This window comes from Antennarius striatus, chromosome 6, assembly GCF_040054535.1.
Source record: "Antennarius striatus isolate MH-2024 chromosome 6, ASM4005453v1, whole genome shotgun sequence".
Lineage (NCBI taxonomy): Eukaryota > Metazoa > Chordata > Actinopteri > Lophiiformes > Antennariidae > Antennarius > Antennarius striatus.
This window is the reverse complement of record NC_090781.1, coordinates 3,913,186-3,940,921: the sequence shown is the minus strand read 5'-3', so window position 1 is coordinate 3,940,921 and position 27,736 is coordinate 3,913,186. Positions and strand designations below refer to the sequence as shown.

The following is a 27,736-nucleotide window of genomic DNA, read 5'->3' as shown; positions in this document are numbered from 1 at the left end:
TCCCGAGACGCCTGATGGTGGACCAGAATCTCTTCGAAGCCGTCTTGAAGTCGTCCTCCAAGGCCTCACCGAACTCCTCCCACGCCCGGGTTTTTGCCTCAGCAACCACCAAAGCCGCATTCCGCTTGGCCTGCCGGTACCTATCAGCTGCTTCAGGAGTCCCACAGGCCAAAAAGGCCCGATAGGACTCCTTCTTCAGCTTGACGGCATCCCTTACCGCTGATGTCCACCAACGGGTTCTGGGGTTGCCGCCACGACAGGCACCGACCACCTTACGGCCGCAGCTGCGGTCGGCCGCCTCGACAATGGAGGCGCGGAACATGGTCCACTCAGACTCAATGTCCCCCGCCTCCCCCGGAACGTGAGTGAAGTTCTGCCGGAGGTGGGAGTTGAAACTCCTTCTGACAGGGGATTCCGCCAGGCGTTCCCAGCAGACCCTCACAATACGTTTGGGTCTGCCAGGTCGGACCGGCATCTTCCCCCACCATCGGAGCCAACACACCACCAGGTGGTGATCGGTTGACAGCTCCGCCCCTCTCATCACCCTAGTGTCCAAGACATGCGGCCGCAAGTCCGATGACACGACCACAAAGTCGATCATCGAACTGCGGCCTAGGGTGTCCTGGTGCCAAGTGCACATATGGACACCCTTATGTCTGAACATGGTGTTCGTTATGGACAGTCCGTGACAAGCACAGAAGTCCAACAACTGAACACCGCTTGGGTTCTGATCGGGGGGGCCGTTCCTCCCAATCACACCCTTCCAGGTCTCACTGTCATTGCCCACGTGAGCATTGAAGTCCCCCAGCAGAACGATGGAGTCCCCAGTGGGAGCGCTCTCCAGCACCCCCTCCAAGGACTCCAAAAAGGGTGGATACTCTGAACTGCTGTTTGGTGCATACGCACAAACAACAGTCAGGACCCGGCCCCCCACCCGAAGGCGGAGGGAGGCTACCCTCTCGTCCACCGGGGTGAACCCCAATGTATAGGCACCAAGCCGGGGGGCTATAAGTATACCCACACCTGCTCGGCGTCTCTCACCATGGGCAACTCCAGAGTGGAAGAGAGTCCAACCCCTCTGGAGAGGACTGGTACCAGAGCCCAAACTGTGTGTGGAGGTGAGCCCGACTATATCTAGTCGGAACTTCTCAACCTCACACACCAGCTCAGGCTCCTTCCCTGCCAGAGAGGTGACATTCCACGTCCCAAGAGCCAGCTTCTGTAGCCGGGGATCGGATCGCCAAGGTCCCTGCCTTCGGCCACCGCCCAGCTCACAATGCACCCGACCCCTATGGCCCCTCCCACAGGTGGTGAGCCCATGGGAAGCATACAAGAGATAATACAATAAAATGTACCAAAGGTCTCTTAACATTCTGTTACATAATGAACTACAGTATATTATATTAACAGTCTATGTACAGATGGAGCAGTAAAACTAGAGTTCTTTGTAAGAAGCTGATCTCATTTCTTCCAATAATAAAAGTGGTGTGAAAGTAGTCCACGGCGATCTAATTTAATGTAAAATAGTAAATAATGAAGAGTAAACCAAATACAACAATGGACACGTACAATGGTTCATTTACCTTCTTAATCTCTGTTTCCACATAAAAGGTCCTTCGAGTTGCTGGAGTCTATCCCTGCTCCCAATCGCTCATTGATAGAAAGGACTATCAATAACATAGATAGATAGATAGATAGATAGATAGATAGATAGATAGATAGATAGATAGATAGATAGATAGATAGATAGATAGATAGATAGATAGATAGATAGATAGATAGATAGATAGATAGATAGATAGATAGATAGATAGATACTTTAATAATCCCGGAGGAAATTGCACATATCCACTGCTCAGGCAGTACATATTGAATAAATACTAGACATTTGTTTCTATCTCTACCTCTGTTGAATGGCTTTTATCCTTGAGGGCTGTAGAGGCTAAGCCAAGCATTAAAGGGGTCCTATTATGAAAAACACATTTTTTCAGGTCTCTAAATATACAAAATGGTCCTCCCTAACCCTACCAACTCCTAGAATCTGGAAAACAAATACCCGCTGCGTGAATAAATGTTTGGAATCTTTTGGAATTTATGGCTGGACAGCATCAAAACTATCCGTTTTGTTACAGCTCCCGTCTTGACGTAATAAGGGCAATGATTGATAGAGTGATTAATATATTCTGAGCCATATTTGATTGATTGTGGTCATCCCCGAGGTGGAGTGTGTGTTCAGGCTGAGGTAGCAGTGTGGAAATGACCTGGCTCAGAGCTACACACTGAAAGTCTCTCAAAAACTTTTCACCAGAAGGACCTTGGTCGCTTTTCCTTTGGTCGTCAATCTCTTTGTAAAAATAAGCGAAAGTTCACACCAAAGGACTTGCGCTGAATCTCAAGATCCAACATGGACACCACGGAGTAGGGTGGACTACTGACATGGCGAGGCAACATTGTTACTGGCCAGGCATGGGAGTGGGTATCGAAAAGTATTACCAGAATTGCCAGCCGTGTGTCCTATCTACAGCAATACAGACCAGAGGCAAGACTTACCAGGGGGTCCTGTTGGCTCGGCAGCCATCAGAGGTACTTGCTATAGACTTAATGCAAATTGAGTCCACAACGGATGGCAAGGAAAATGTCTTGGTCATGACAGATGTTTTCTCCAATCAAACACAGGCAATCTCAACTCGAGACCACAGTACTAGTACGGTGGCGAAAGTCCTAGTCGACTGTTGGTTCAACTGCTTTGGGGTGTCCAAATAGATACATTTGGACCAAGGGAGGAATTTTGAAAGTGCACTTATTGTACAGTTGTGTCAGCTACATGGGACTGAAAAGTCCAGAAGCATACCAACCCCAAGGGCATCGTAACAGGACTCTCCCTGACCTCCTCCGATCCCTCACTACAGAGAAGAAAAAGGCATGGCCAAAGTACATCTCTCAGTTGGTGTGGGCATACAGCACCTCAACACACCGCTCCACTGGTGATTCCCCGTACTTGTTGATGTTTGGTGTGCCACCTTGACTTCCCATTGATTTTCTCTTAGGAACTGATGACACTGAGGTGACAAGTTCTTGGGATGAATGGGTCCTGCAGTATCAAGACCGGCTTCAGGTAACTTGTGAATTAACCCGCAAGAACTTAGAGGAAGCAGCAAATTATCAGCAGCATTACCATACTCTAGGTGTGTGTGATAAGGGTTTTACAGAGGGTAAATTGGTCTACCTGAAAGATCATCGCTGCCAAGAGCATCACAAGATACAGGATGTCTGGTCACCAGCACTGTACAAGGTTGTCAGTGTGCCAACTGACCCTACTGGGCCTTACACCATAACATTGGCCAATGGGACTGGTAATGTTCAGCAAGTCCGCAAAACAGAGATTAGAGCATTGCATCTAGAGACCATACCATCAGCACCAACAGCCCCTAAGCCATCCACAAAATCTACTCACTCAGGAAATAACTCAATTTGCAGCGATGAAGACATCCTTACGTGGACAGAAGAAGCCAGACCTACTCCAATAGCTCCTGGCACTCCAGATCCACCACCATTGGTCACCAATGAAGTGTCAGGAGTGCATATGGCTGAGAATGACAATTTGAATGATGACAATAGTAATGGCAACCTTGGGTCACATGACGATGGTGACAAAAATGGCAATGTGGGGAACCTCCAACTTTGCAGCAGGTCGCCAGGTGTTACGACCCAGCTAGAGGACTGGATAGATAACATAATAACAGATTCAAAAAGGGGGAACATAAAATATTTAAAAATATTCTCTTTTTTTTTTGTAATATTCTCTTTTTTTTTTTTTTTCTCGCAGAAAACTCTTCTGCGCATGCGCGAGCAGGCTGCAGTTTCCTCTGCTCAGAGCGAGTTTGTTTGCATAATTTTGCGGTTTTTTTCTATGTTTCTGCGTGTATTTTTCTAGCGTAAATTTAGATAATGTATAGTGATATGCTAGTGTACTCCAGGGAGGAGTTGATGTCTCTGAGGGTCAAAGGTGACCCCGCAACACGCGATCTCATCCCCGCTGAGCTCCGACGGAGATATCGTGGATGCCGAGCGGGTCGAGTTGAAAGGACTAGACTAACGGCTAGAGCCGCTAACCGGAGGAGAGTCAAGCCCTCCGTCCCCTCCGTCATCATGGGGAACGTGAACTCTCTACCCAACAAGTTGGACGAACTGACGGCGCTGTGCAGGACTGATCATCGCTACCGGGAGACCAGCTTGTTGGTGTTCTCTGAGACGTGGCTAACTGGCGACGTGCCAGACACTAACGTCCGACTAACCGGCTTCTCCTCCGTACGAGCGGACCGCGACACGAACACCGCCGGTAAGAAGAAAGGAGGTGGATTAATCATCTACACCAACGATAGATGGTGCCATCCGGGACATGTGACGGTGAAATCAACACTGTGTAACCGCGATCTGGAGCTAACAGCTGTTAGCATCAGACCCTACTACCTGGCGCGTGAATTCTCACACGTCATTGTCCTCGCCGTCTACATCCCTCCACGGGCGGACCCTGAGACGGCACGAGAGACCATCTGTGGGACCACTTCTGCTCTTCGGACCCGGCACCCGGAGGCGCTCGTCATTATCGTGACTTTAACCACGTCACCCTGGACTCATCTCTCCCCACAATGGTCCAGTGTGTAGACTGTCCCACACGGAAGAACAGAACCATCGATCTGTTCTACACTAATGCTAAGGAGGCATACACCGCCACCCCCTCCCCCCACTAGGTAAATCAGACCATAACCTAGTGTACCTACAGCCCACCTACATCCCGCTGGTGAAACGGCTGCCAGCAACAACACTACAGGTCAGGAGGTGGTCCCCGGAAGCAGAGGAGATGCTGAGGGACTGCTTCCAGACCACCGACTGGGATGTTATTGTGGGCTCACATGGGGAAGACATTGAGGGGGCAGCTCAGTGTTTTACAGACTACATGAACTTCTGTGTGGACACCGTGGCCCCTGTCAGGACAATCAGGTGTTACCCCAACAACAAACCATGGGTAACCAAGGAAGTCAAGGCTGTCCTGAACAGGAAGAAGCGGGCGTTCAGGAGCAAGAACGAGGAGGAGATGAGGAAGGCCCAGAAGGAAGTGAGACTCTGCCTGAGGGAGGCCAAGGAGGCGTACAGGAGGAAGCTGGAGAAGCAGCTGGGGCGCAACCAAGTGCGGGAGGTCTGGAATGGGATGAGAACCATCACCGGACACGGGAAAGGGCGCAGCACTGTGGAGGGGAATATTGAACGAGCGAATGAACTTAACAGCTTTTTCAATCGGTTCAGCTCCCCCACCACTCCCGGCTCCTCGTCCCAGGCCTCTCCTGGCCTACAGACCTCTCCTGGCCTACAGGCCTCTCCTGGCCCTACAGACCGCTCCACTGATGCTCCCTCCTCCTGTGCTTCCTCTCCTTCCACCCCTGCCACTTGTTAATTCAATTTTTTACTGTTTAGATTTTATTTTATACTGTTTATATTTTAATACTGTAGTATTTTTAAATTTTATACTGTTTATATTTTAGTTATAGTTTAGTATATAAGTCCTGTTAGTGCTGCATGTGCCTGTCTGTTAGTGTAATGTATGTCTTTTGGTATGCCCTGTGATGTCAATGTTTCCTTTTCTCCTGGTGTTTATCCAGTATTATTTGTTATGTAATGCCTGAGCAGTGGATATATGCAATTTCCTCCGGGATTAATAAAGTATCTATCTATCTATCTATCTATCTATCTATCTATCTATCTATCTATCTATCTATCTATCTATCTATCTATCTATCTATCTATCTATCTATCTATCTATCTATTTATTTGAAATTCTCGCAAATAAGTACAAAGGTTTAACTAAGATTCTCGGCCAATGGGCGCATTTCAAAGATCAAAACTTCATTAACAAAAATACTCAAATTAAACAGGAAATACTAACCAGCTTTTAACCAGGGGCCGGACACAAATTCAATATACACGCAAGGGTACAAGTTCGCAATTTGTCAGAGTCAAAGGCGTGCTGCCACAGTCAGACAGGCGCCCTGACTAACTGGCTTACAGAGCTCTTAAAGAGTCCCTGCCAGGTGACGTGGCAGGGCTTGGGCCAGGCAGGAAGACAGCACACCAATCAGGAGATGTCATGATGACGGGGCGTAGTCAGGAGTCCCAGAGACACCACACCTGGCACTGACGGAGGGCGGAGCATCTGGGAGCAGAGCAAGGCAGGGCCAGCAGCTCAGAGGCAGGGCCGCAGAGGGACACACAATACAAACGGATGAGCTACGGCCGTAACACCAGGTCTTAGGCACACCAAGAGGGTAACTATCGGGACAACCTCACAACCTACCCAGGTCCACAGGATCCAGTGTTAATGTGGGGGCGGTAAGGTCTGATGCATTCCCTGGGTTTGAGGGTTGGTCTTCGGGGTTCGAAGATATCTTTTGGGAGAAGTGAGTGTGGGGCCCTACACAGGCAAGCACACAACACAGTTGCGTCATCCATTTAACAGCCAGGGTCACATGTTGTCTTGGGTCTAATCAGGATGTGGTAAATGTTTGACTGTAGGTTAGACTCTCCTTTTGTTTTCTGGTCGCTGGTTGTGTGACCTGGGCTTCCTTTCCAGCATCGTAGTTGTCTCCCCATGAAGGACACAGGCTTCAGCAATGGGATTTTGTCAATAATTTTACCTCAGTGAGACCTGAGCTGCCAGGCTGCATGGCAACAGAACGTGAACCGAGACTTCTTCATGTATAAAGTGCTGTGGGACAGCTGAGCAAGCCAAAAAAAAAAACAATTGTAAAATCTTCCACTGCACATCTCCAAACTTTTTTGCTAATGGTGGCTTGTAGAAAGACTCCCATGAAGAGTTCACACCTGATGTCAGAACAAGGTGAACCCTCTATGGTGTGTCAGCCTGATCTTTAATTTGTCTTTGAAATCTTACCATCGGGTTATACATTTTTATAGTATCACTATCATGGGGCTGATTGAGTGTGACATAGAGTCATTAAAACAAGGACACAACCTATCCTCGCCAAACATGTTCTATTACAGCGGTCCTCAACCTTATTCGCGCCATGGACCGTTTTCATGTGCTTTGACCAAAACGGCATTCATTTGCTCAATAATCTTTAATGATGCCGGGACAGCTGTAGTCTAATAATACCCTGCACGGCCAAAAAAAAAAGTCACCGGTTTGGGTTTCAATAAGCAAATTGCAGTGTTAAGGTCAGGGGTTGCTTCGGTTGGTCAAGTCTAGGCTCAGCAATATTATTCAGCAAAAAAATTAAGTCAGCTGAGTATCTGAATGTACTGAATGACCAGGCAATCCCATAAAGGGATTTTTTCTCCCGGAAGGTACGATTATATTCCAGGACAACAATGCCAAAATTTATCGGACTCTAATTGTGAAAGAGTGGTCCAGGGAGCGTGAGGAATCATTTTGACACATCAATTGGCCCCCACAGTCCTGAGCTTAACCCCATTCAAAGTCTATGGGATGTGCTGGAGAAGACCTTGCAGAGTGGTTTGACTCCTATCGTCAATACAAGAACTCGGCCACAAATTAATGCAATCCTGGACAGAAATAAATGCTGTGACGTTGTTCGATGCTTGCCGGGCAGTGTAAATCACCGCAGTGGTCTTATATCAAATGCAGACATCAACAGACAATAAGCAACCTTTTTTTTCATTAATTGATAATCAACATCTCTGTAAACAAAGTAATTATAAGAAATAGTTAAAGTATATCAAAAAACTCAATTCAAGTGCCTGCGCTGATGAGGTTTATTTTGAATTATAGCGACTTACAATCAGTGCATTCAACGTAGGATAATGCACTGATCATTCACAGCTAATTCTTTCTTGACACGTTCTTCTTAAAATGGCTTCTAGACTGCAGTCAGATGAACCTTCCACCTTTTTCCTCCTACTCAGATAAATTCATATTTTTGCTTGGCCCAGAAAATAGTTTAGAATGTGCCAATCCTTTTTTTGATTCTTCCTGAATTTCAAACCAATAAATATTCTCTCTAAAAACAGGAAGAGAATGTTGAGTCTCTGATAGTCTAGGAAGCAGTGAAAACGGTTTCTCTACGAGAACAGAACAGACAGTTTTCCGCATATTTGGATTCAAACTCGAAACAAAACTGTTGACGGCCTCCATTGGCGATCCCTAGCCTTCTTTGTTAACAGCGGTTTGCAGAAAGACTCCCATGAAGGGCTCACATCCATCGCCAGACCAAGGTGAACCCTCCATGGTGTGTCGACCCGATCTTTAAGATTATCATTGTTTAAAATCATAACCATCAATTTATACATTGATGGTAATGATTACTGTCACTGAGGTTGATCGGATCTGACACAGAATCATTAGAGCAAAGAGACAAACGCTGTATGGGGAAAGGATCAGCATCATTCAGGTTTAAAGGGCCTGTAAAATAAAGATCTATCAAAGTCAGAAGAAGAAGAAGGAGAAAAAACTATAATAACCAACTTGGTGAAATCATCTTTTTCACTCTTTACTATATATTGAACATGCTTGCTTTTTATATAAGAAACCCGGTTTATGCATGCCACACTAATCAATCTAGTTTCTATCTGAATTCCAGCTGACACAAAGAGGTTCATGAAACCTAGACATGATGTGAATAAATGAGTGGGATACATGAAAATAGCAACACCTGTGTTTTTGCAGCTTTTCAAAACCTTTCTCACAGTTCCTCCAAAAAATGCCCACACTATTAAACTGATAAATTCCATTCCTGAATGGAACTCATTTATTCCATTTGGATTTAATGTAGTGCATAATAATTTTATGGTTTATTGGTTTACTCTTTATTGTTGTTGTTGTTGTTGTTGTCATGACCATAGAAAAAATTAATTATCTTATGTAATACCTTCTGTTTATTGTTTGCATTCTTCCTTTTTTTTTGTTTTTTTAGCATTATGATTAGTTTTCTTTCATTACTCATGTTTTTATCTCTGTAAATGCATTTTAACTATTTTTTGTCATTATTCACTTGTTGTAATGACTGATAAACACCGAAGGTGTTTCATTTGCCAACGCGGTCCTGACACCGACTGTACACTCGCGTCTCCCGGTATTGCTGACCTGCGCTCACAATCGGCTGCTGCCACCTTGCGGTCGGAGGTGGTAACGGCGGCTGCCCTGCGCGCTGGAGCTGGAGCGCAGTCGAAGATGGCGACTGGAGTCCTTCACAGAGTCAGCGGTGGTCTGGGTCGAGCTCACAGCAGGGCCCAGACCGCCGGACAGCTCGTCGTGTGGAGCAGGTAGGACGGTCATCCATGTGAGGGCATGTCGGTGGGGTCCCCAGACAGATGTGCTGTTTATTTCAGCAGGTTTGGGTTGTTTTTAGGGTAAACTGGAGCAGGCTAGCCAGACAACAGCTAGCCGGACATCAGCAGCCTGGGACTAGAATGTATTAAACATTTTTTTTATTTTCCTTAAATAAAATATCCAAGGATGTGTCAGGTTAAGGCTGCAATTATTTCCTTACTAAGGTGAAAGAATATACGTGTTTGTGGTGTTTTGCTCTTGAATGGTCTTAAATGTTCAAGGTCACTTTGGTACCAATCAAGTTTGATTTATGTGCATGTTTATTATAATATAATTCATCTATTATAATATACTTCACTATTATAATATACTTCATCTATTATAATATAATTCACTATTATAATATACTTCATCTCTTTAGTAAACTGGAGCCAAGAGCTGCTGTGTTTTAATGATCCACCTACCACTGCATATGTAGAACTGTTATATATTCTCACTTTTACTCAGTATTTTGTAAATGTGGCGTAAAAAGCTACAAATCCCAACATAAGGGCTGTCGTGAAGATAATATTTAAGTAAATGCCAAATATAACAATTCCAGATAGTAAATGTGGAATTCAATCAAGTAATTGAGTGTGCATGAGTGTGCATACTTAATTACTTCAACCGCATGGATCAATTTAATCACTTAAAAATTAACACAATCATAGAAAGTTAGTGTAACTTGATAGTAACAGCATATGATGCCTTAAAAATGATAATCTCCTGTCCATCCAGGGGGTTTTCAACATCACATAACAGAACTAGGGATAACAGCTGGTTTAAGTCCTTGTTTGTGAGAAAAGTGGATCCCAGGAAAGATGCGCACTCCAACCTGCTGACTAAAAATGAGGAAAGCAATCTTTACAAAATTCAGTGTAAGTTAATAGTCACTATAATTTTTTTTTATCCTAAAGTGAAGATGAATTAGTTTCTAAATACAGTACAACTCTCCTTTTCAGTCCACAACGTCAAGCCAGAGTGCCTGGATGCATACAACAAACTCTGGTGAGTGTTATGTCTCATTGTCACACCATTTTAACTTGGAACTTCATGAAAATTTGTGACAGGAGTTGTTATACTTGTATGGAGCAACAACAACAAAAAAACCCTTGCACATTTTGTAATCTATAATTATCAGATGATTAATATCCTGCCTTGAATTCAGACTGGATCATACCAAAGATGACCTGATGGAAGAGACTGGATTCAGGGACTAATTCAGAACTTGCATTGTTAGAAGATTGAATGCCTTTTTCTACCAAGTTCACTTGGTTCACATTTAGCAGACGTGAATAAATCAAACGCCCCACTGATTAAACAGTGTGTTATGTTCTAGCTCAGTTCATTGTTTCTCATTGATTACAGTGAAGATGTTTTGCCCTCTATCCATGCTGATAAGTACTACCCCTGTGAGCTGGTGGGCACCTGGAACACCTGGTATGGAGAACAAGACCAGGCTGGTAGGATTCCTCATTTCATCACGCCTTTTTATGTTGCATATCCACGTTCAATCTTTCCATCCATACTCTTTAACTGTAAGGCTTACAAACGGCTCGATTTGGAACAAAAGAGAAGGAAATGGATCACTGATTTTTTTTCAGTGACAATTGTGATCAAGGAACTGAAACTGTTTTGCGGGTTATCCAAGAGCTGTTGAGTCGATCCACCGGACGTTAAGAAGCTACCAACCAGTGCCCAAGACCAGGTGAAAGAACACCAACACCTGAAAGGGGCACTGAAAACGTGTGGATACCCTGACTGGACCTTTGTGAAAGCTCACCCAAGATCCAGAAAGGAGAACAACCCAGTGAGGACGGAAGGGAACAAGCGCGATGGTATGGTGATCCTGCTTGTGTCTGTAGTGTCTGAAAAGCTGAGGAGGATCTTCAACAAACACAAGGTTCCTGTGTATTTTAAGCCGGGTAACACCCTCCGACAAAGACTGGTCCACCCAAAAGACCCCCCACCACACAGTCAGAAGAGCAATCTGGTGTGTGCAGTTAAATGCAGCGAGGAATGCTCAGATGTCTACATAGGGGAAACCAAACAACCACTAAATAGACATATTGCTCAACACAGAAGAGCCAACATATCAGGGCAGGACTCAGCAGTCTGCCCCCCCTCAAGGAAGAGGGACACCCATTTCAGGACACAGATGTTCAGATCTTGGACAGGGAAGATAAATGGTTTGAGGACTGAAAGAGGCCATCCACGTCAAAGTGGAGAAGCCATCTCTTTTAACAGTGGGTGGTCTGCGACATCACCTTTCTCCCATCTATAATCATGTCCTTTTGAAACTCCCAAAAAGATTATCTCTGCAGATTGACCCAGGTGATGGGTCTCATGCTAATGACCCTCATTAGCATACAAAGGTGTAACTCACATCTCAACGACCCCCTTTGACACCCCCACCAACAATCGTTGAGGAGCCAGTCGGGTTTAACGACGGTCGCTGGAATGTGAAAAGCACTGACCACACTCCACATTGTTGATAATCTGACTCCAGCCCCACAGGGTTCATAATCTGACCACACCCCACAGGGTTTATAAACTGGGACATTATCATCCACTCTCTGAACTGAAGAAGTCTCTTGGATGAGAGACGAAACGTCTTCGGGAACTTTTTTTAACGTCCAGTGGGTCGACTCAACAGCTTTTGGATAACCATGACCATGAGAACCATGAGAACTACACAGACATGTCTTTGCATTTGCTTGATTTTGCAATTATTGCAAATTGTTTCTCTTTTTCCAGTTCATCTATGGCGTTACCGAGGTGGATATCCAGCTCTAACTGAGGTGATGAACAAGCTCAGACAAAACCAGGTAAAACTCCTTCAGGTGACTCACACCTACGTAATCCTGTAATGGTGTACTAATGAGGACACGTGAAGCTCATTCACTGGTGTTTGTTCTCTGGCAGGACTTCACGGCATACAGGAAGGAGCGGGGTAAGATGCTGATGTCCCGCAGAAACCAGCTCCTGCTAGAGTTCAGCTTTTGGAATGAGCCTGTCCCCCGAGAGGGGCCCAACATCTATGAGCTCAGGTCCTACCAGCTCCGGGTGAGAACCAGGCAGCTTATCTAGTCACCAGTGATATCACCAATGTTTTATGATCCAGTTTGAAAATGTCAATTCAGGACATAACGTGTGATATGACATATCCTTTTTTTGTCAAATCAGCAGCCCCATTTCCTGATGTCTGACTTATCCACTAATTTTTTTAAAGGAATGCTAAGCAGAATTTTTCAAAGTAAAAGTATTTATAGTACTACAAAACTCATCACTTTGGACGCTGGAAGTGTGTGGGTTTTTTTTAAAACTTATCTGCAGAGACTCTGCCTGTATTTTCTTAGTCTTTTGCTTTGTTCAGGATATTTCTGGTGTCAGCCTTTGAAGAATGGGATTATAGCTTCCAGGTGGTAAAGGTGCATATGGTCAAGGTGGACACTCACCCAGGTTGTGTGGCTGTCTTCATTTACCACAGTTGTAAGAAAAGCTGAAGTCTGCTTGTTTGACCAGGCAGGGGCTTCACATCTGTGTAGAGCAGCGCAGTAGTGGGCATTGACAGGGCTGTGCTGAAGTGTGGGTGTGATAATGTAACCCCTGCAGAATTTTTTTTAAAGTTCTACCATAGATTCACTGCTTTGCTTCCGTGAACACTGCTCCTTTGTTCAGTCTGTAGCTCAATCAGCTGTCATGGCGCTATCTACCTCTTTGAGCCGGGGAGGAAGAGTCAGCGTCTAACTGCAAAAAGCTTTTATTTATATGTTCATGATTGGAAACGAGCTATTACAAGCCCCCACCTTGGTATTTTTTGCAGAAAGGGACAGCATTAAGATTGGACTTTTCTATTTTTTCCATTTGAAACGATGATCTGCCAGTCACATGCTTTGCGTCTGTGACCTTACAATCAAGATTAGGGTGTTTGCTCAAATCATTACTGTTTAAGATAACGTGACTTAAAGATCACATTAGCAAACTAGTGGCACATGATTTTTGCATGGATCAAAGGCCCCCAGGATCAGCACCTCTTGTGTCTCCTGATGTAATGCTATTGTCCCTCATTACAGGCTTATAATAAAAAGTGTGTAAAAAGCACATTGTTTGTTAGCTTATGGATGATTAACAAAGCTCATGGGTGTAATTATGCAACTTGGCTTCACATGACAAAAGACTTGTTCTGCTGCTCAGTTGTCAACTTTAATTAATGTGTTCAGTCAAAATTACCTTATGTTTTATCTTAACAATGAGCTTTGTATCTTATTTTTTCCAGCCAGGGACCATGATCGAGTGGGGTAATTACTGGTAAGATGACCTGTATTCATTTGGTTCACTAATGAATTCTTTTACTCCATGAAACCTTCCTTATGTTGTCACCCGTAAAAGCTGCTCTACAGTCGATGAGTTCAAGTCAAAGACTCAAATTCAAAATGTATCCATTCATCTTCAACCGCTTACTAGGGTCGGGTCATGGAGGTACAATCTGAGCAAACGCCCCAGACACCTCTTCCAGCTCTTCGGGGGGTGATCCTGAGGTTTTTCCAGGCAAGCCGAGAGACATAGTCCTATAAAACGACTGCATCACTGCAAAAGCTGCACCGATCTGTCTGTCGATTTCAAGCTTTGTCCTTTCTTCACTCGTGAACAAGATACCCCAAGATACATAAACTACTCCACTCGAGGCAAAGATTCCCCACCAACTTGGAGAGGGTAGACCACCTTTTTCCGATAGAGAACCAATTGCTTTGGATTGGGAGGTGCTTATCTTGATCCTACTCGCGTTGCACTCAGCAGCAAACCACCCCTGTGCACATTGAAGGTCTGTGTTTGATGAGGCCAATAGGACGATCATCTCCAAAAAGCAGAGACGAAGTCCTTTGGTCCCTAAACCTGACTCCATCCGACCCTTGGCTGCACCTAGAAATTTTGTCCATAAAGATTATGAACAGAACCAGTGATAGAGGGCAGCCCTGCCGGAGTCCAACATGCACCTGGTACAGGTCTGACTTACTGCCAGCAAGGCGAACTACTGTAAGTTCCACATTCGGTCGCACAGAGATCAGACAGACCTTAGCAAAGGGCCTCAAAGGCCATACTTTTGAAGCACTGTCCACAAGATACCATGAGGGACGCGGTCGAACTTCTCACAAAGTACATGTAGACTGGTTGGGCACACATTCGAGGTTTGACTATTGTTCTAATCCTCCTCTCCAGTATGCTGGAATAGACTTTCCCCGGGATATCTGAGGCGTGTTATCCCAGTATAGTTGGGACTCACTCTCTGGTCCCCCTTTTTGATGAGGGACCACCACCCCTATCTGCCAATCCAGGTACTATCCCCAACTCCCATGTGATGTTACAGAGACCTGTCAACCAAGACAATCCCTGCACATCCAGAGACTTGAGGTACTCAAGGCGGATCTCATCCACCCCCGGTGCTTTTCCACCGAGGAGTTTGGCAACCATCTGTGTGACTTCAGCTTGGGTGATGGACGAGTCCACCTCTGAGACCTCAGCCTCTGCTACTTCTTTGGAAGACCTGGTAGTGGGACTGAGGTGATCCTCAAAGTATTCTTTCCACCGCCCGACAATATCCTCAGTCGAGGTCAGCAGCTCCCCACCTTCAATGTAAACAGTGTTGGTGGTGCACAGCTTTTCCCTTCCGAGGCACCAAATGGTTTTCTAGAACTTTTTCGAGGCTGACCAATAGTCCTCCTCCATTGCCTCACCGAACTCCCAGACCCCAGTTTTTGCCTCTGTGACCACTCGGGCCTGCTACTCAGCTGCCTCTACAGTCCCACAATTTAACAAGATTCGATGAGACTTCTTGTTCAGCTTGATGGCTTCCCTTACTTTCGGTGTTCACCACTGGGTTCGGGGGTTGCCACTGCGACGGGCACCGGAGGCCTTGCGACCACAGTTCCGAGCAGCAGCTTTGACAATGAAAGTGGAGAAGTCCACTGACAGAGGGTTCCACCAGATGTTCCCGAGAGAACCTCAGGCCTGCCGAGTCTGTTCGATCTCTTGCTCTGCCAGCGGATCCATTTCACCATGGGTGGTGTTCAGTTGACCGCTCTGTCCCTCTTCACCCAAGTGTCCACGACACGCCGTCAGAGGTCTGAGGATACAACAAAGTCGATCATCGACCTCTGGCCTAGGGTGTCCTGATACCATGTACATTTGTGGATATCCCTGTGCTCGAACAAAGTGTTTGTTATGGATGAACTGTGACTAGCACAGAAGTCCAATAACAGAATATCACTTGTGTTCAGAATGGGGAGGCCATTCATCCCAGTCACCCCTTTCCAGGTCTCACTGTCATTGCCCATGTGACCGTTGAAGTCCCCAAGAAAAATAATGGAGTCAATAGAACTGTTAAGTACCTCCCAGGAATTCCAAGAAAGCCGGGTTTAGTGCACTGCCGTTAGGCCCGTAGGCCAAAGCAACAGTGAGAAACTTGTCCCCAACCTGAAGGCACACGGCACAGGGACGTGACCCACTCATTCACAGGGGTGAATTCCAACATATGACAGCTGAGCTCTGGAGCTATAAGCAACCCTCACCAGCCCACAGCCTCTCACCGTGGGCAGCACCAAAAATGCAGAGTCCAGCCCTATCAAGGGTTTGGGTTCCAGAGTTCAAGCTGTGGGTGGAGGTGAGCACAACTATATCTAGTCCATACCTCTCAACCTCCCCCATAAGTTCAAGCTCCTTTCCCCCCAGTGAAGTGACACTCCATGTCCCAAGAGCTAAACTCTTGGTCTGGGGATTGGTCGTCGACCCCCATGCTGCCGACTGCCACCCAATCCACACTGCCCTCCCAATGGTTCCCTTGGCACATGGTGAGTCCACCATAGGTTGGACCCACATCGTCCTTTCGGGCTGAACCCGGCTGAGTCCTGTGGGCAGAGGCTGGCCACCAGGTGCTGGCAGAAGAGCCCCAACCCCGGGCCTAGCTACAGGGATAGACCCCGGTTGCGCCATACTGGGTGACATCATGGTCCTCATTTTTGTACTCATAATGGTTTTTTTTGGGGGGGGGGGGTGCTGCTCTTCTCTGGCCTGTCACCTAGGACCATAAAGCCCCTGACAACATAGCTCCAGGGATCATTTGAAACTCCACTACCACAATAGGGTGGCAGTTCAAGTCCCCCCCTCGCGTCTTGTCTTTTATCTGAGGAAAACATGGTAATATATTATATTGACCTACTTATGCTGTTTTTGTTGGATGCGAATATTGCTGCTGATAAATAGCATACCTTACAAATAAATCCAAATGAAAAATATACATTCAATATACTGTATATTCATGTTCACTTGATGGACTACGACTGTATGTGGTCCAGAATGACCAAGTCCATATTGAATGTTTTATTTGGGTGAACTGTCTTGTGTATAGACCTGGTGTCGACACGCTAGGTGGTTTTTGCTTTGACTGAAGCTGTTCTTCTTTGCAGGGCAAGAGCCATCGGATTTCGCCAACACAACAGAGAAGCCGTGGGAGGATTTTTCTCACAAATCGGCAATCTCTACATGGTTCATCACCTCTGGGGTATGGCCAAAGACCAGCCCTATGATGAATAAACCACACACTGACATGGCCATGATGTAGAAAATGGTTCTGATGCTGAAATCACTATCATAAATGTTTTTAATTGCAGCTTACAAAGACCTTCAGTCCAGAGAAGACACAAGGAATGGTGCCTGGCAGCAGGAGGGCTGGGATGAGGTGGTGTATTACACAGGTAAGCACACATAAAAACTCTTTTAATAAAACTTAATGTGTCTGTAATATCGAAAGGACTTTCAATCTTGTTGAAACAATAAATTGGCTCTAAATTGTGCTTCACCTTTTCTCCAGTTCCTCTCATTCAGCACATGGATTCCAGGATTATGATTCCAACAAAGGCTTCCCCTCTGAAGTGAAATGAGATGACAGCTGGATGGTCGTCCCTTTGAGTGTTACATCCACCCAGAGCATCACTGTCGTGCTTCATATCAGTGCTGCCAGTCAATATCCCCTCTTTTATTTTTTGGCTATATTACTTAAACATGTCACGAGGACAATGTCCAGCTTTGTGCTGTATTTAAATGTAAAGTGGTTACAGGCACACAGATTTCCCTGCTACTTTTTGGGGGTTCTGGAGCCAGATAAATAAATCTGGCTGATTTATACCTCCTGATGGCTATTACGTCTACAGTCTCATTGAAACCGGTGGTTGAAACCAGCTTCTCTTCAGAACCAACCAAAGTTACTTAAAAAGTACAACAGCTATGGGGCGTGAGGACAGATGGGTAGAACACTACTACTAAAACTCACTGTAAAAAGCAGTAGTGAAATATTTAATGTTTGGAGTGCTTTGTTTGAAGTGACGTGTGTAAATGAGCCATGCTGTTGCTGAGTGACATAAGAAAAACCTAGATTCAAGAAAATTATAAAATACTGTCAACTGTAAACCTCATATTTTCTATTACAAAGCAAGAATTTTTTTTTTTTTTTAGCAAACCACTCCTCTCAATCATGTCCTCTGGATGCTCCAAGGATCCCTGTCAGATATGTTGATGTTTCACAGTGTTGTGTTTGTAATTTTGCCTTCTTTTTTTTTTTTGTGAAGACAGCATGTCTGGTTTAAACAAACATCATTTTATCCATCTTTTAAAGGGGTATAAATATATACAATGAGCTCTGAAAAGAAACAATCCACCGGCGGCTGAGTGGATCTGTCACTGAGTGGGCAGTCATGCTGCTCGCTAATTATAATCACAAGGTTTTGGTGTGACAGGAAGCATGTTTATCTTGTTATTTTGTTCCTTTGTGAATAGATGACAGTGTAGAAAGAAGGACGAGACACAGATTAAAACAGTTCAAACATCTTTGAAAGCACGTTGTTATATTTGAATCTGGTGTTCTCTACAGGACTGACATCAACGTTTATCTGTCCAGTTACAAACCTTAATGTTAAACAAAATTTGAATATTTCTATTGCTCATTCCACTGCTGGACTTAGTAGCTTACCTGACGACTTTGAAAAAGTGCAAAAACATCTAAAATCATCTTAACTTCCACATAAACGGGTTATTCATTTGTGCTAAAAAGGCGTAATGAGCAACACCCTGGTAAACACCAAGAGCGGTCTCATTAATGTGAACACCTTCATCATCATCATCATCACCTCCTTTCGGCTTTTCCCTTCAGGGGTCGCCACAGCCAATCAGTTGCCTCCATCTAACACCAGTCATCTGCATCCTTAACATTTTTATCATGATATTTTTTTTTTTTTTTAAAAATTGAAAATCAAATGAAACCATAAACCAGATAAAAGCATAAAGAGGCACACCTTGGGTACAAATACAATGTTAAAGTTGGTAACAGTCCGCTTTAAATCTTTTCCAGTTCTTTTAGCAGCTCCCCGAAACTTGTCACGTACCACAAAGAACGCTCTTTGACCTGCTGTCGGATCACGTTCCCTCCAAATCCAATGAAAGCGCTCTGTGGGCAAATCGGACGATACTGCAATCAAGCTGTAGCTGTAGTATGCATAACGTCTGTATGGATACACCTACTGAACACACACTTGATGGTGAAACTTGTACTAAGAGCCGATGTGAACACTCACAGCAGGGGGGCATGCCTCCAGATCCGTGGCCCCGTCTCCGATCATCACCACTGTCTTGAAGCCGTACTGCTCCTTCAGTAAGCTGATGACTTTTCCTTTTCCGCCGCTCTCAGCTGTGGGCTGAGTCTCATCAAAACCTGCATACTCTCCTGAAAATCCCACATATTCCATTAAGAAATGTAAAGTCAAACCTTAAAACTTCAAGATGAAGGAAGATGTGATTTTTGGATACATCATTGCTGAAAAACAGAAGAAGGTGTCATATTTCTTACCATTGAAGTAGAACTTTAGCCGGTTGGCGTAGACGTGATCCAGAGGAATGTTCAGCTGACTGGCCACGTGTTCAACGATGCAGCGGAAGCCACCAGAGATGAGGAACACCTTGATGTTGCGCTGGTGCAGATGGTCCACCAGCTCCCTGAGTAAAGACAGGTTGTCACAGGTGACAATGGGCTGTATATTCATTTTGCAAATTAGTAATGTGCACACAAGGTTTCTTTAATGTGAGTGAATACACTATTGCTTATACTGTATGCATAAAACAGTAAAGACAACCTGTAATTTACCAGTTTTTAATGTCAAGTTAATGGCACATAAACCGCTCTATTTGTAAAACTAACATCCATGAATCTCACCGCACGTCACTGATTTACTGTACATGCTCTTAGTAAAATGTATTTTATAAACATCTGGACCCCATGCTGCGTTGTATGAACAGCTTTCAAGGGATGAAAATACATTTAGGTTTGCGGATATATTTATGCTTTTTTGTTTCCTGTGCATTAATATTTCACCATTAAGGCGTCGGTGACCTGTAAGGTGGATAAGTGGCCGTAGACGAGACGGTTGTGGTCGTCTCAGCTACAAGAACATGGATGGATGGATGGATGGAGGCAAACACAGGACCAATGGAAGCCTGTCATGGCATCTTTGCATACCGAATGCCTGGAGTCAGTTGCGGTGGGTGGTCCGTTATCAGCTTGTTCACTTGTTCTCTGGAACATCTAATGATGGAAAGGCGCTCAGTCAAGGCTGTTTTAAATGTCATGGAGCCACCCATAGCTTTGCGAGTCCTGGGGGGGGGGGGAGAAAATGACGAGAGCAAATAATTACAAAAGGAACAAGAACAGAACTTGAAAGCAATCTGACAGCAAACACAACTGCCACAGCAAACAAGGATTATTTTTGAAACCTGAACCAGGAAGTAGTGTCCAGGATAATTGATTTAATGCTTGTCTACAGAAAGCATATAAACACACGGTGATCTACATGTTGATCAGCTGTTTGAATTAAGAAAAGATCCTGATCTACTTACTTCTTCCTTTAACAGCCATAAAATCCAATCGGAAGCGTCTAAATCTCCTTTATCTCATCTACACACTGGTGGCAGTGCCGTATCTCAGCCGCTTCTCTATTACACTTTATTAAATGCTTAAACAGAACATCTCCAAATCTAGATTATAATTCCCTGGAACTGGATTATGATGTGGCTACGTGTGTTGGAACGTACCCAGTTGGCATGCCTGGTTATTCTTTTTTTTTTTTTTTTAATTGGTCTAAATATTTTAATGATACTGGGAAAGAAGGCTCAATCTAACAATGTTGAAAAATCTTGAAAAATTAAATTGGAATCCACATCTTTATCCGATTCCATCTCAACTTTTACCCAACTCCTCCTGGGCATCAGATCAACCCTCGCTTGGCAAAGGTAATGAAATATACTTTCATTTTGGTGTTGGAAAACAGCATAGACAGCACACACACATACATTTCAGTAACTGCATCTCCTACACCACAAAATTTAGCCAGTTCATCTATGCCTTCTTCTTTGATGACCGTGCTGTCCACATCGAAGCAGACTGCTTCTGCCCTCCGGAACAGCTCCTTTGTCTGGGAAAGTGTTGCCATCGTGCTGTAAAGAAAAAAAAGGGGACAAGCACACAAAATGAGTTAATCCCAGACTGTTATAACCTTTCATATTTGCTCTTAACTTTTCAGGTTTGACGTCTCTGACGCCTGATTTGACTGTTTGACTGAAGCCCTGAGGGCAGTGGATGTCTTCGGTCCAGTGAAGCATTTAACGCGTCCATTGATTCACATACCGACGGGCAAAAAAATGTTTGTGCATCGGCGGGGCTGATCACGTGATCCAAATATGTGTCCAATAAAATCTGCTTTTTTTTTTTTTTTTTACCCCAGAATGGACATGCTGTGCCTGTATTGCGTCACCCCGGCAAAAATAATCGCACCGGGGGGTGGGAAAAACCCACAACACAGACGAATGAAACAGTCACATGATCCGTTTCTCCTGCTTGTTCTTATGCCACAGCGATGCCCCAAGTTGCCCCCAAAACATGCCAGCAGGCGACACGGAATAACAGAGCGTTTGGATTTGGAGAGGATATATTTACCTGTTCCTCATTGAAACACTTCAATCAACCGCTTTTAAACTGATATTAACGGGAGATTAATAAAAGTAACTATTAATGAAAGACGTGTGAACGCAGGCAGACGGTGGTCCTCGGGTACGTACCGGAGTGGGCTCCGTTGGTGAGACACAGACAAGAGCTTCAGCATTTGGCAGCCCTTCAATTGGCTCACGGATGAGAACGGGAAACGCTGGATATCTCGACCAATCACAGGAAAGAGACCACTATGGCCCCGCCCCCTACCGCCTTTGGCGCTGCTCCATGACGACACCACGTGGCCTTTAGCTGCCATTGTGTTCCTTCTCCTTCTTTTTTTTTTTTTTTTAAAGTTATGTGACAATGAAAAGAACAAACTAATGTCACAAAATTATTAATTCAATTAGTTTTTTTTTAAAAAGCGTAAATTGTAGAGATGCTTCAGTAATACGTGACTCATTTATTGATTGTGAACCAATATTTTAGAAAATTGCAAAAGATTTTTATAAGAATGAATTATAACCAATAGACAGATCGGTGTAGCGGAGCCTTACCAGACTGTTATTAACAGTGTTAGAATGTAAGTGTTAGAATTTAGCTTTATTAATGTTAAAGTACATACTTTATTTGAAGTATGTTAAGGGTATCAGAGATATCTGAGTCCGAAAGGCTCTTTAGAAGTTCCAGGTAAACAACAAAATGGATGAGATAAGACTCACTCTTCACAGCCACAAAAGGAGCCAGCCACTCTGATTTCCAAGGCTTTAGGGGCTTGTTTCATATGTATTTATTACATTTATGATCTAAAAGATGTGTTCCACTAATTATGAGAGGCAAGAGTCCATATTTTTTGTGTTGCAAACGATTTAAAAAGTTTGATAAAACTGGACTTAGATGTCTCTACTTTTATCTATCCTTTTACTGTAGCAACGATATCACATTATTTATTTGAGTAATTGGGGATACATTGCTGTCATAAACTTTGGGAAGGTTATAACATATAGCAGACAATTTATCTGGTTTGTGTGTGTGTGTGTGTGTGTGTGTGTGTTGTATATACACATCACACACACACACACACACACACACACGCACGCACGCACACACACACACACACACACACACACACACACACACACATATATATATATATATATATATATATATATATATATATATATATATATAAAAGCATGTCACTGTTGAGTACAGTACTAGGAATTCAATAAAATGGTAGAATTGTCTTTTTATTCATGTGTTTAGACTTTTTAATGATTCACTGAGATAATTAAAGACTAAATTAAATTACTATTTAATGTTATAGATAGGGATCCAAAAAATAATGGAATAGTAAATATGAATGAAAAATCTGCCACAGAGGTTTAAGTAGTACTATTGGCAATCTACGATAAAAAATTAGGCTGTTTTTGACTAATTGTATATGTACACAATAAATAAATCAGTTTGCTCTGACTGTTTATTTTGTGTGTTGCTGTATTAAATGTTGTCCCTTCTCATTCTGAATGTAGTCCTTTTGTTTGTAAGGACTTAGATCGTGCCGTGTTGGTGTCCTAGTTATACAATGTCTCTTTTGCCCAATAGTGTATTGTAATATAGCCTCCGATCCAGAGGGTGGCAGTCGTGCGCAGGAATTTGTTTAAAACGAAGACGAAGAAAACCGGAAGGAAGAATTGTCGTGCTAGTCCTGCTATGCTAACACTGGAAACCACATTGCACATAACAGAAGCCGATCGCGTTGTGATTCATGAAAGAATTTGGTGTGACTCTTGTCCAGGTTAGCTTTTGTAAAGACAAAAAAAATGGAAACTTGAAAAGACGAACTTAAACTCAGCACAGGTAATATTTACGGGTTACTTCCATGTTGTTTTTGTCTTGTGTTTGTGACGAGGATTTAGAAACGTGGAGCACGTGGTGGTGGATTTCGGATTGTTCCACAAAGTTCCACAAAAATCCTCTCAAATAACGTTTGTCCTATGTTAATCCCTGAATCTACACACAATTCTTTTTTAAGATACTATTTATTTGGTGCAAAAAAAACCCCCTAAAATGTTATTTGTGTTGTGCAGAGATAATTTTCTGTTGTTTTCTGTGGCTCCTGTATTCAGAGTTTGCAAAGTTTTTGCTGTCTCTTAATGTATATTTAACCATGACATATATAATATATTGCAAATTATTAAAAAGAGTTGTCCATAGTATTTGCTACAAATTAAACATCCAAAAGATGTAGTTGCTCCAGTGTTCTTTGAGATTGAGTTCTGCTATCAAGATTAAATCTTGAATCAGAAATTTACAGAATACAGTTTGGTGTATGTAAGATACAGGGCTTGGGTTCAGGGTGATTTCACATGCTTGTGTCTCCTTGTTTGTACACAGGATATACAGTGGTTCCTCTACTTACAAATGTCGCTTCATACGAATTTTTCAAGTTACGAAAAATTGGCTATTACCTAGCATTTTCCTGGCATCCCATTGGCTAAGAGGGACCTCTGTGTGGAGCTAGATAGGTGTCTATGCAGCGTCCTCGTCATTCGACCCTCGACCCATGAGGTGGTCTGATAGTTTTATGGAAATATATTAACTTTTAGAGTATTCACTATGAGCCCCAAGAAGGTGACGGAGAAAAGAAGAAAAGAAAAGAGGAAGAAAAGAGTTGTTTTGTCCATAGAAACAAAGCAAGAGATCATAGAAAAGCATGAAAAAGGGATGCGTTTGGTTGATCTCGCCAAAGAATATGGCCGTAACGTATCTACAATCTCAACGTTTTTAAAACAAAAGGAAGCCATAAAAGCTGTAACTCCTTCCAAAGGCCTCGCTATAATTTCGAAGAGGAGGTCGGCAGTGAACGATGAGATGGAGAGGTTGTTACTCGAGTGGATAAAGGAGAGAAAGATGGCTGGTGAAAAAGTGAACGAGGCCATAATTTGCGAAAAGGCAACTGTCTTTTTTAATGACCTTGTGAAGGAGGATTCAGGCGAGGGAAAGTCGGCGAAAGAACACCGGGAGTTTAAGGCATCGCATGGGTGGTACGAGAAGTTCAAAAGGAGGACTGGAATTCGCTCTGTTGGTCGGCATGGTGAGGCAAGTTGCGCCGACCACGGAGCAGCCGACGAAATTGTGCAGAAATTAAAGCAATGGCCCGATGCTGTTGCCCCACAGGATATGGATGGGTTCGAGTTGGAGGGTGAGGTTGAGCCTGAAGTTGAGGAAACTATTTCGCTGGGGAATGGCATGGGTCTTGAGGTGAATGACATGGACATCAATGAGTTGATTCAGGAGCACGACGAGGACCTTACAACGATTGAGATGAAGGATTTGGAGGCGATGCAATACACGGCAGTGCAGGAGGAGTCCAAAGAGGAGGAGGAGGCAGGCATGATTCCATCAGCCCGAATCAAAGACATTCTAGGAAAATTCCAGGAAGTTTTGGAATTTGTTGAAAAGAATCACCCAGAAAAAGTGTTCACCAGTCGGGCAATCGCTCTCTTTGATGATGTTTGCCTTGGACATTTTCGAAGGATTGTAGAAAGCCAACAAAAGCAAAAACGCCAGGCAAAAACCACTTCTGAAAGAGAACATGAACCAAAGAGGGCAAAAAACAGTGAGGACAGCAGTTAAAAGGTAAATGGCCATCATTTTTATTCTTTATTCTTTGTTTTTTACATTATGCACAACTCATTTATTGTGTAATAATCTAATCGTAACTTGTATTTGTTACATGTTTTGATGCATTTTTATGCTTTATAAAACATTTATGTCTGAATTTTTGGGGGGCTTGGAACGGATTAGGGCATTTGCATGGAAAACACGTCTCTACTTACGAAATTTTTTAGTAAACAAATTTCTTCCAGAACCAATTAATTTCGTACGTAAAGGTACCACTGTAATGGAAGAGGTTTGACTCATCACGGAAGAGCTCCCAAAACACAGACTGAGCTAAAGAACTGATCGGTATGCAGAGAGAGGTGATCCTGAAACAAAGGCAACTTCTTTACTTCCCTCTTGTTGAATGCATGGATGAATTCTGTATTACTCCTGAAGTAGTAAATGCAGTCAGACACCATGCTAAATTATTGTTTTCACACACTGACTTGAAAACAGGATGAGATTTCCACTCAGGCATCTCGTTCTAATGTCAGAGTGAATACAGAAACGTTTGATGATCTGAAATCTACAAGTTTGGTGTGGCTACAAATCTTAAAGTTAGAACTGTTGTCATTGATCTCGGACAACCAGAAATGTAGCTAATCAATTTTCAATTTATTTGATTGTGTAAGGCATAAAAACTGACATAATTATCTGCATTTGTGAACCATATTTGTGAAATCATCTGAATGAAATACCAGAATCTTTGTCACTCACTTCCATTGTACAGTGATACCTCTGTACTCGACCGCCTCTATACTCGACCAAATCGGTGCTCGACCAAAAAATTCGAGTAGAAAATGTATCGGACCCCGAACAGATTTTCGGTACTCGACTAGCCGAGTCGACCCGAACGCGCTCCTCGGCCAGCGGGTAAGCGTCAGTTCGACTCAGACCGCCAGTGGAGTAACACGTACGCAAATTACGTACGCAAAGACGTACGGAAATTATAGCAAAATATGAAAGTGGTGTACGAGTGTCCGACCTCGCGTCGCAGTACGAAATGGCAAAGTCAACCATTTCCACTATCTTGAAGCAGAAGCAACTGACAATGGACAGGTTCCTTCTTAAAGAAAAGAGGAAGGCTACTGCCCAGCCAGATTCACCTCCACGGAAGAGAGAGAGAAGGGAGAAAACCCCTGGAGGCGCGTTACCTAGCGTCATCATGGAAGGGGATTCCCCTTCCATGATGACGCTAGTGCCATCAACCACTCTCCAAAACGGAAGTAAATTATACAAAATGGTTTATAATGCTTTATCTTTATCATGTACTGCTTGTGCACATTTACGTATTCATTGTTGTTTAGATACACGTTCTTATAATATTTTAGGTATTTTTCTAAATGGTAAGAACGGATTAAAATACTTTCCATTATTTCTTATGGGAAAATTGGTTTCGGTGGTCGAACAAATCGGTGCTCAACCACCACCTCAGAACGGATTATGGTCGAGTACAGAGGTATCACTGTACTTTCTTTGAACCTGACTGATCCATGCCATTGACTAATGAAAGTTTATACCAGAAGACAAATTCATCTTAGCCTCTTTTTATATTCTTTTCTTTTTACAGCAGCGTTTGTCAAAAGATGTCGTCACTGAGAGGTGGTGGAATGCTGATTAAGTCGCTGTGCTGGTCGGCACTTGGGCTTGATGAAGCAGCCTTTCCATGTATGACCTCCATGGATACACAATGACGTGATGCCTGATGTTCATTCCAAACTCTTAAGAAGTTTTCCTTGAAGCAGAACTGAATTCTGAATTTTTAATGGGTGGATGGCCATTCATGATCTGTTGGATAAAGGCGTTTTGCCTGACTCAAGACTTCCCAAAAAACAGTGAAGTGTAACCAAACTATCCATATTGGTTTGTATCTACGAATGTTTGTAAGTTGAATGTTTGTTTGTATCTTGGGAACTACCTACATTCTGTTACTGTAAACTTGTATTCTCTCTAAATTACACTTAAAACTGATGGGAAAAGACAGAGAAACACCCAGATACATTAAAATTCTAAAAAGTCTTGCATTAAAATTATGAGTCATGGGGTGAATATACATTTTAATGTGTGCGCTTACATTTTACAGTTCTCAGTAAATGACTACCTCAGTATTCCTGCATAGTGACCAGATGCAGTCAGCCTGAGTGTGTCCACTCTGGCTGACTGCTACAGGTTAGCTTTAACTGATTAGTCCAGTCTTCACAGCTCTGACAAAATGTGTTTGCAAGAAGAGTAACATTGTTGCAGGACAACACTTCTAATACCAGACAATATTCTGATAAACAATCACTTTGAAACTTAAATATTTAACTTTATATCGTAAAAGATGCAGACACTTTATATCCTAGGCAATTTGACCACACAAACATTTTTCTTGATAAATGCTGCACTTTTCTGTGGCATGGTGGCGCAGTGGGTGGCTCCTGTGAGTGTCCCCTGCTTCACGCCCCCAGTCCTATGGGATAAGCTCCCGCAACCCGCGATAGCGGATGAAGTGAGTCAGAAAGATAAATGAGTATTCTATGCTGGCCAACACTGGATTTCCTCAAACGTTTCCTCTAAACTTTACCCTTGATTTAAAAATTAATAAGGAAACTTGTTCTGCTTGTGAAAGATGTATAATTTAAACAAATTTAACCTCGTCTGTTTGTAGCAGATTTGTATGATAATTTTGTGGCTTGTATGCACAATGGAGAAATCCAGACAGA

General features: G+C 43.5%; 3 protein-coding genes and 1 non-coding gene across 9 annotated transcripts; 3 read left to right on the top strand and 1 right to left on the bottom strand.

Annotated features, from left to right (window-relative positions):
* Window positions 1–6,358: 6,358 nt before the first annotated feature.
* Window positions 6,359–17,345, top strand: LOC137596932 (protein NipSnap homolog 2-like). Its single transcript, XM_068317760.1, has 11 exons — window positions 6,359–6,384; window positions 9,052–9,294; window positions 10,079–10,218; window positions 10,303–10,348; window positions 10,709–10,803; window positions 12,098–12,168; window positions 12,266–12,406; window positions 13,620–13,651; window positions 16,804–16,898; window positions 17,008–17,091; window positions 17,208–17,345. Exons 1-11 carry the CDS (start codon window positions 6,374–6,376, stop codon window positions 17,270–17,272), a joined length of 1,023 nt encoding a protein of 340 aa, XP_068173861.1. The 5' UTR covers window positions 6,359–6,373; the 3' UTR covers window positions 17,273–17,345.
* Window positions 17,346–18,695: 1,350 nt separating this feature from the next.
* Window positions 18,696–21,569, bottom strand: psph (phosphoserine phosphatase). 2 transcript variants are annotated; one of them, XM_068317761.1, is made up of 6 exons: window positions 21,497–21,569; window positions 20,732–20,875; window positions 19,902–20,036; window positions 19,236–19,381; window positions 18,964–19,112; window positions 18,696–18,836 (listed from the first exon to the last, which is right to left on the bottom strand). In XM_068317761.1, exons 1-6 carry the CDS (start codon window positions 21,538–21,540, stop codon window positions 18,726–18,728), a joined length of 729 nt encoding a protein of 242 aa, XP_068173862.1. In that variant the 5' UTR covers window positions 21,541–21,569; the 3' UTR covers window positions 18,696–18,725. The 2 variants fall into 2 exon arrangements, with proteins under 2 accessions (XP_068173862.1, XP_068173863.1); XM_068317762.1 differs by having other exon boundaries at window positions 21,375–21,498.
* Window positions 21,570–23,062: 1,493 nt separating this feature from the next.
* Window positions 23,063–26,739, top strand: LOC137596530 (tigger transposable element-derived protein 2-like). 5 transcript variants are annotated; one of them, XR_011035551.1, is made up of 4 exons: window positions 23,063–23,225; window positions 23,763–25,007; window positions 25,262–25,368; window positions 26,602–26,736. XR_011035551.1 is itself a non-coding variant. In XM_068317166.1 (3 exons), the coding sequence occupies exon 2, from the start codon at window positions 23,985–23,987 to the stop codon at window positions 25,002–25,004; it is 1,020 nt and encodes a 339-aa protein (XP_068173267.1). In that variant the 5' UTR covers window positions 23,063–23,225; window positions 23,763–23,984; the 3' UTR covers window positions 25,005–25,007; window positions 26,602–26,739. The 5 variants fall into 5 exon arrangements, 1 of the variants encoding a protein (XP_068173267.1); XR_011035550.1 differs by having other exon boundaries at window positions 25,238–25,368; XR_011035552.1 differs by having other exon boundaries at window positions 25,238–25,351; window positions 26,602–26,735.
* On the top strand, window positions 25,398–25,538 carry LOC137597882 (small nucleolar RNA SNORA15). The gene has a single exon (XR_011036220.1). It is a non-coding gene; the product is annotated as a small nucleolar RNA SNORA15 (small nucleolar RNA).
* Window positions 26,740–27,736: the final 997 nt, after the last annotated feature.

Excerpts from the sequence above, each read along its gene's own strand:
- LOC137596932 (XM_068317760.1), top strand. Across the intron at positions 10,804-12,097 it reads TGGAGAACAAGACCAGGCTG|TTCATCTATGGCGTTACCGA; the intron begins GTAGGATTCCTC and ends CTCTTTTTCCAG. Across the intron at positions 13,652-16,803 it reads ATCGAGTGGGGTAATTACTG|GGCAAGAGCCATCGGATTTC; the intron begins GTAAGATGACCT and ends TCTTCTTTGCAG.
- psph (XM_068317761.1), bottom strand. The coding sequence starts at position 21,540 with ATGCTGAAGCTCTTGTCTGTGTCTCACCAACGGAGCCCACTCCG. Across the intron at positions 19,382-19,901 it reads CAACTGACTCCAGGCATTCG|GGAGCTGGTGGACCATCTGC; the intron begins GTATGCAAAGAT and ends GTCTTTACTCAG. Across the intron at positions 18,837-18,963 it reads TGGAGGCATGCCCCCCTGCT|AGCGCTTTCATTGGATTTGG; the intron begins GTGAGTGTTCAC and ends ATTTGCCCACAG.
- LOC137596530 (XM_068317166.1), top strand. The coding sequence starts at position 23,985 with ATGAGCCCCAAGAAGGTGACGGAGAAAAGAAGAAAAGAAAAGAGGAAG.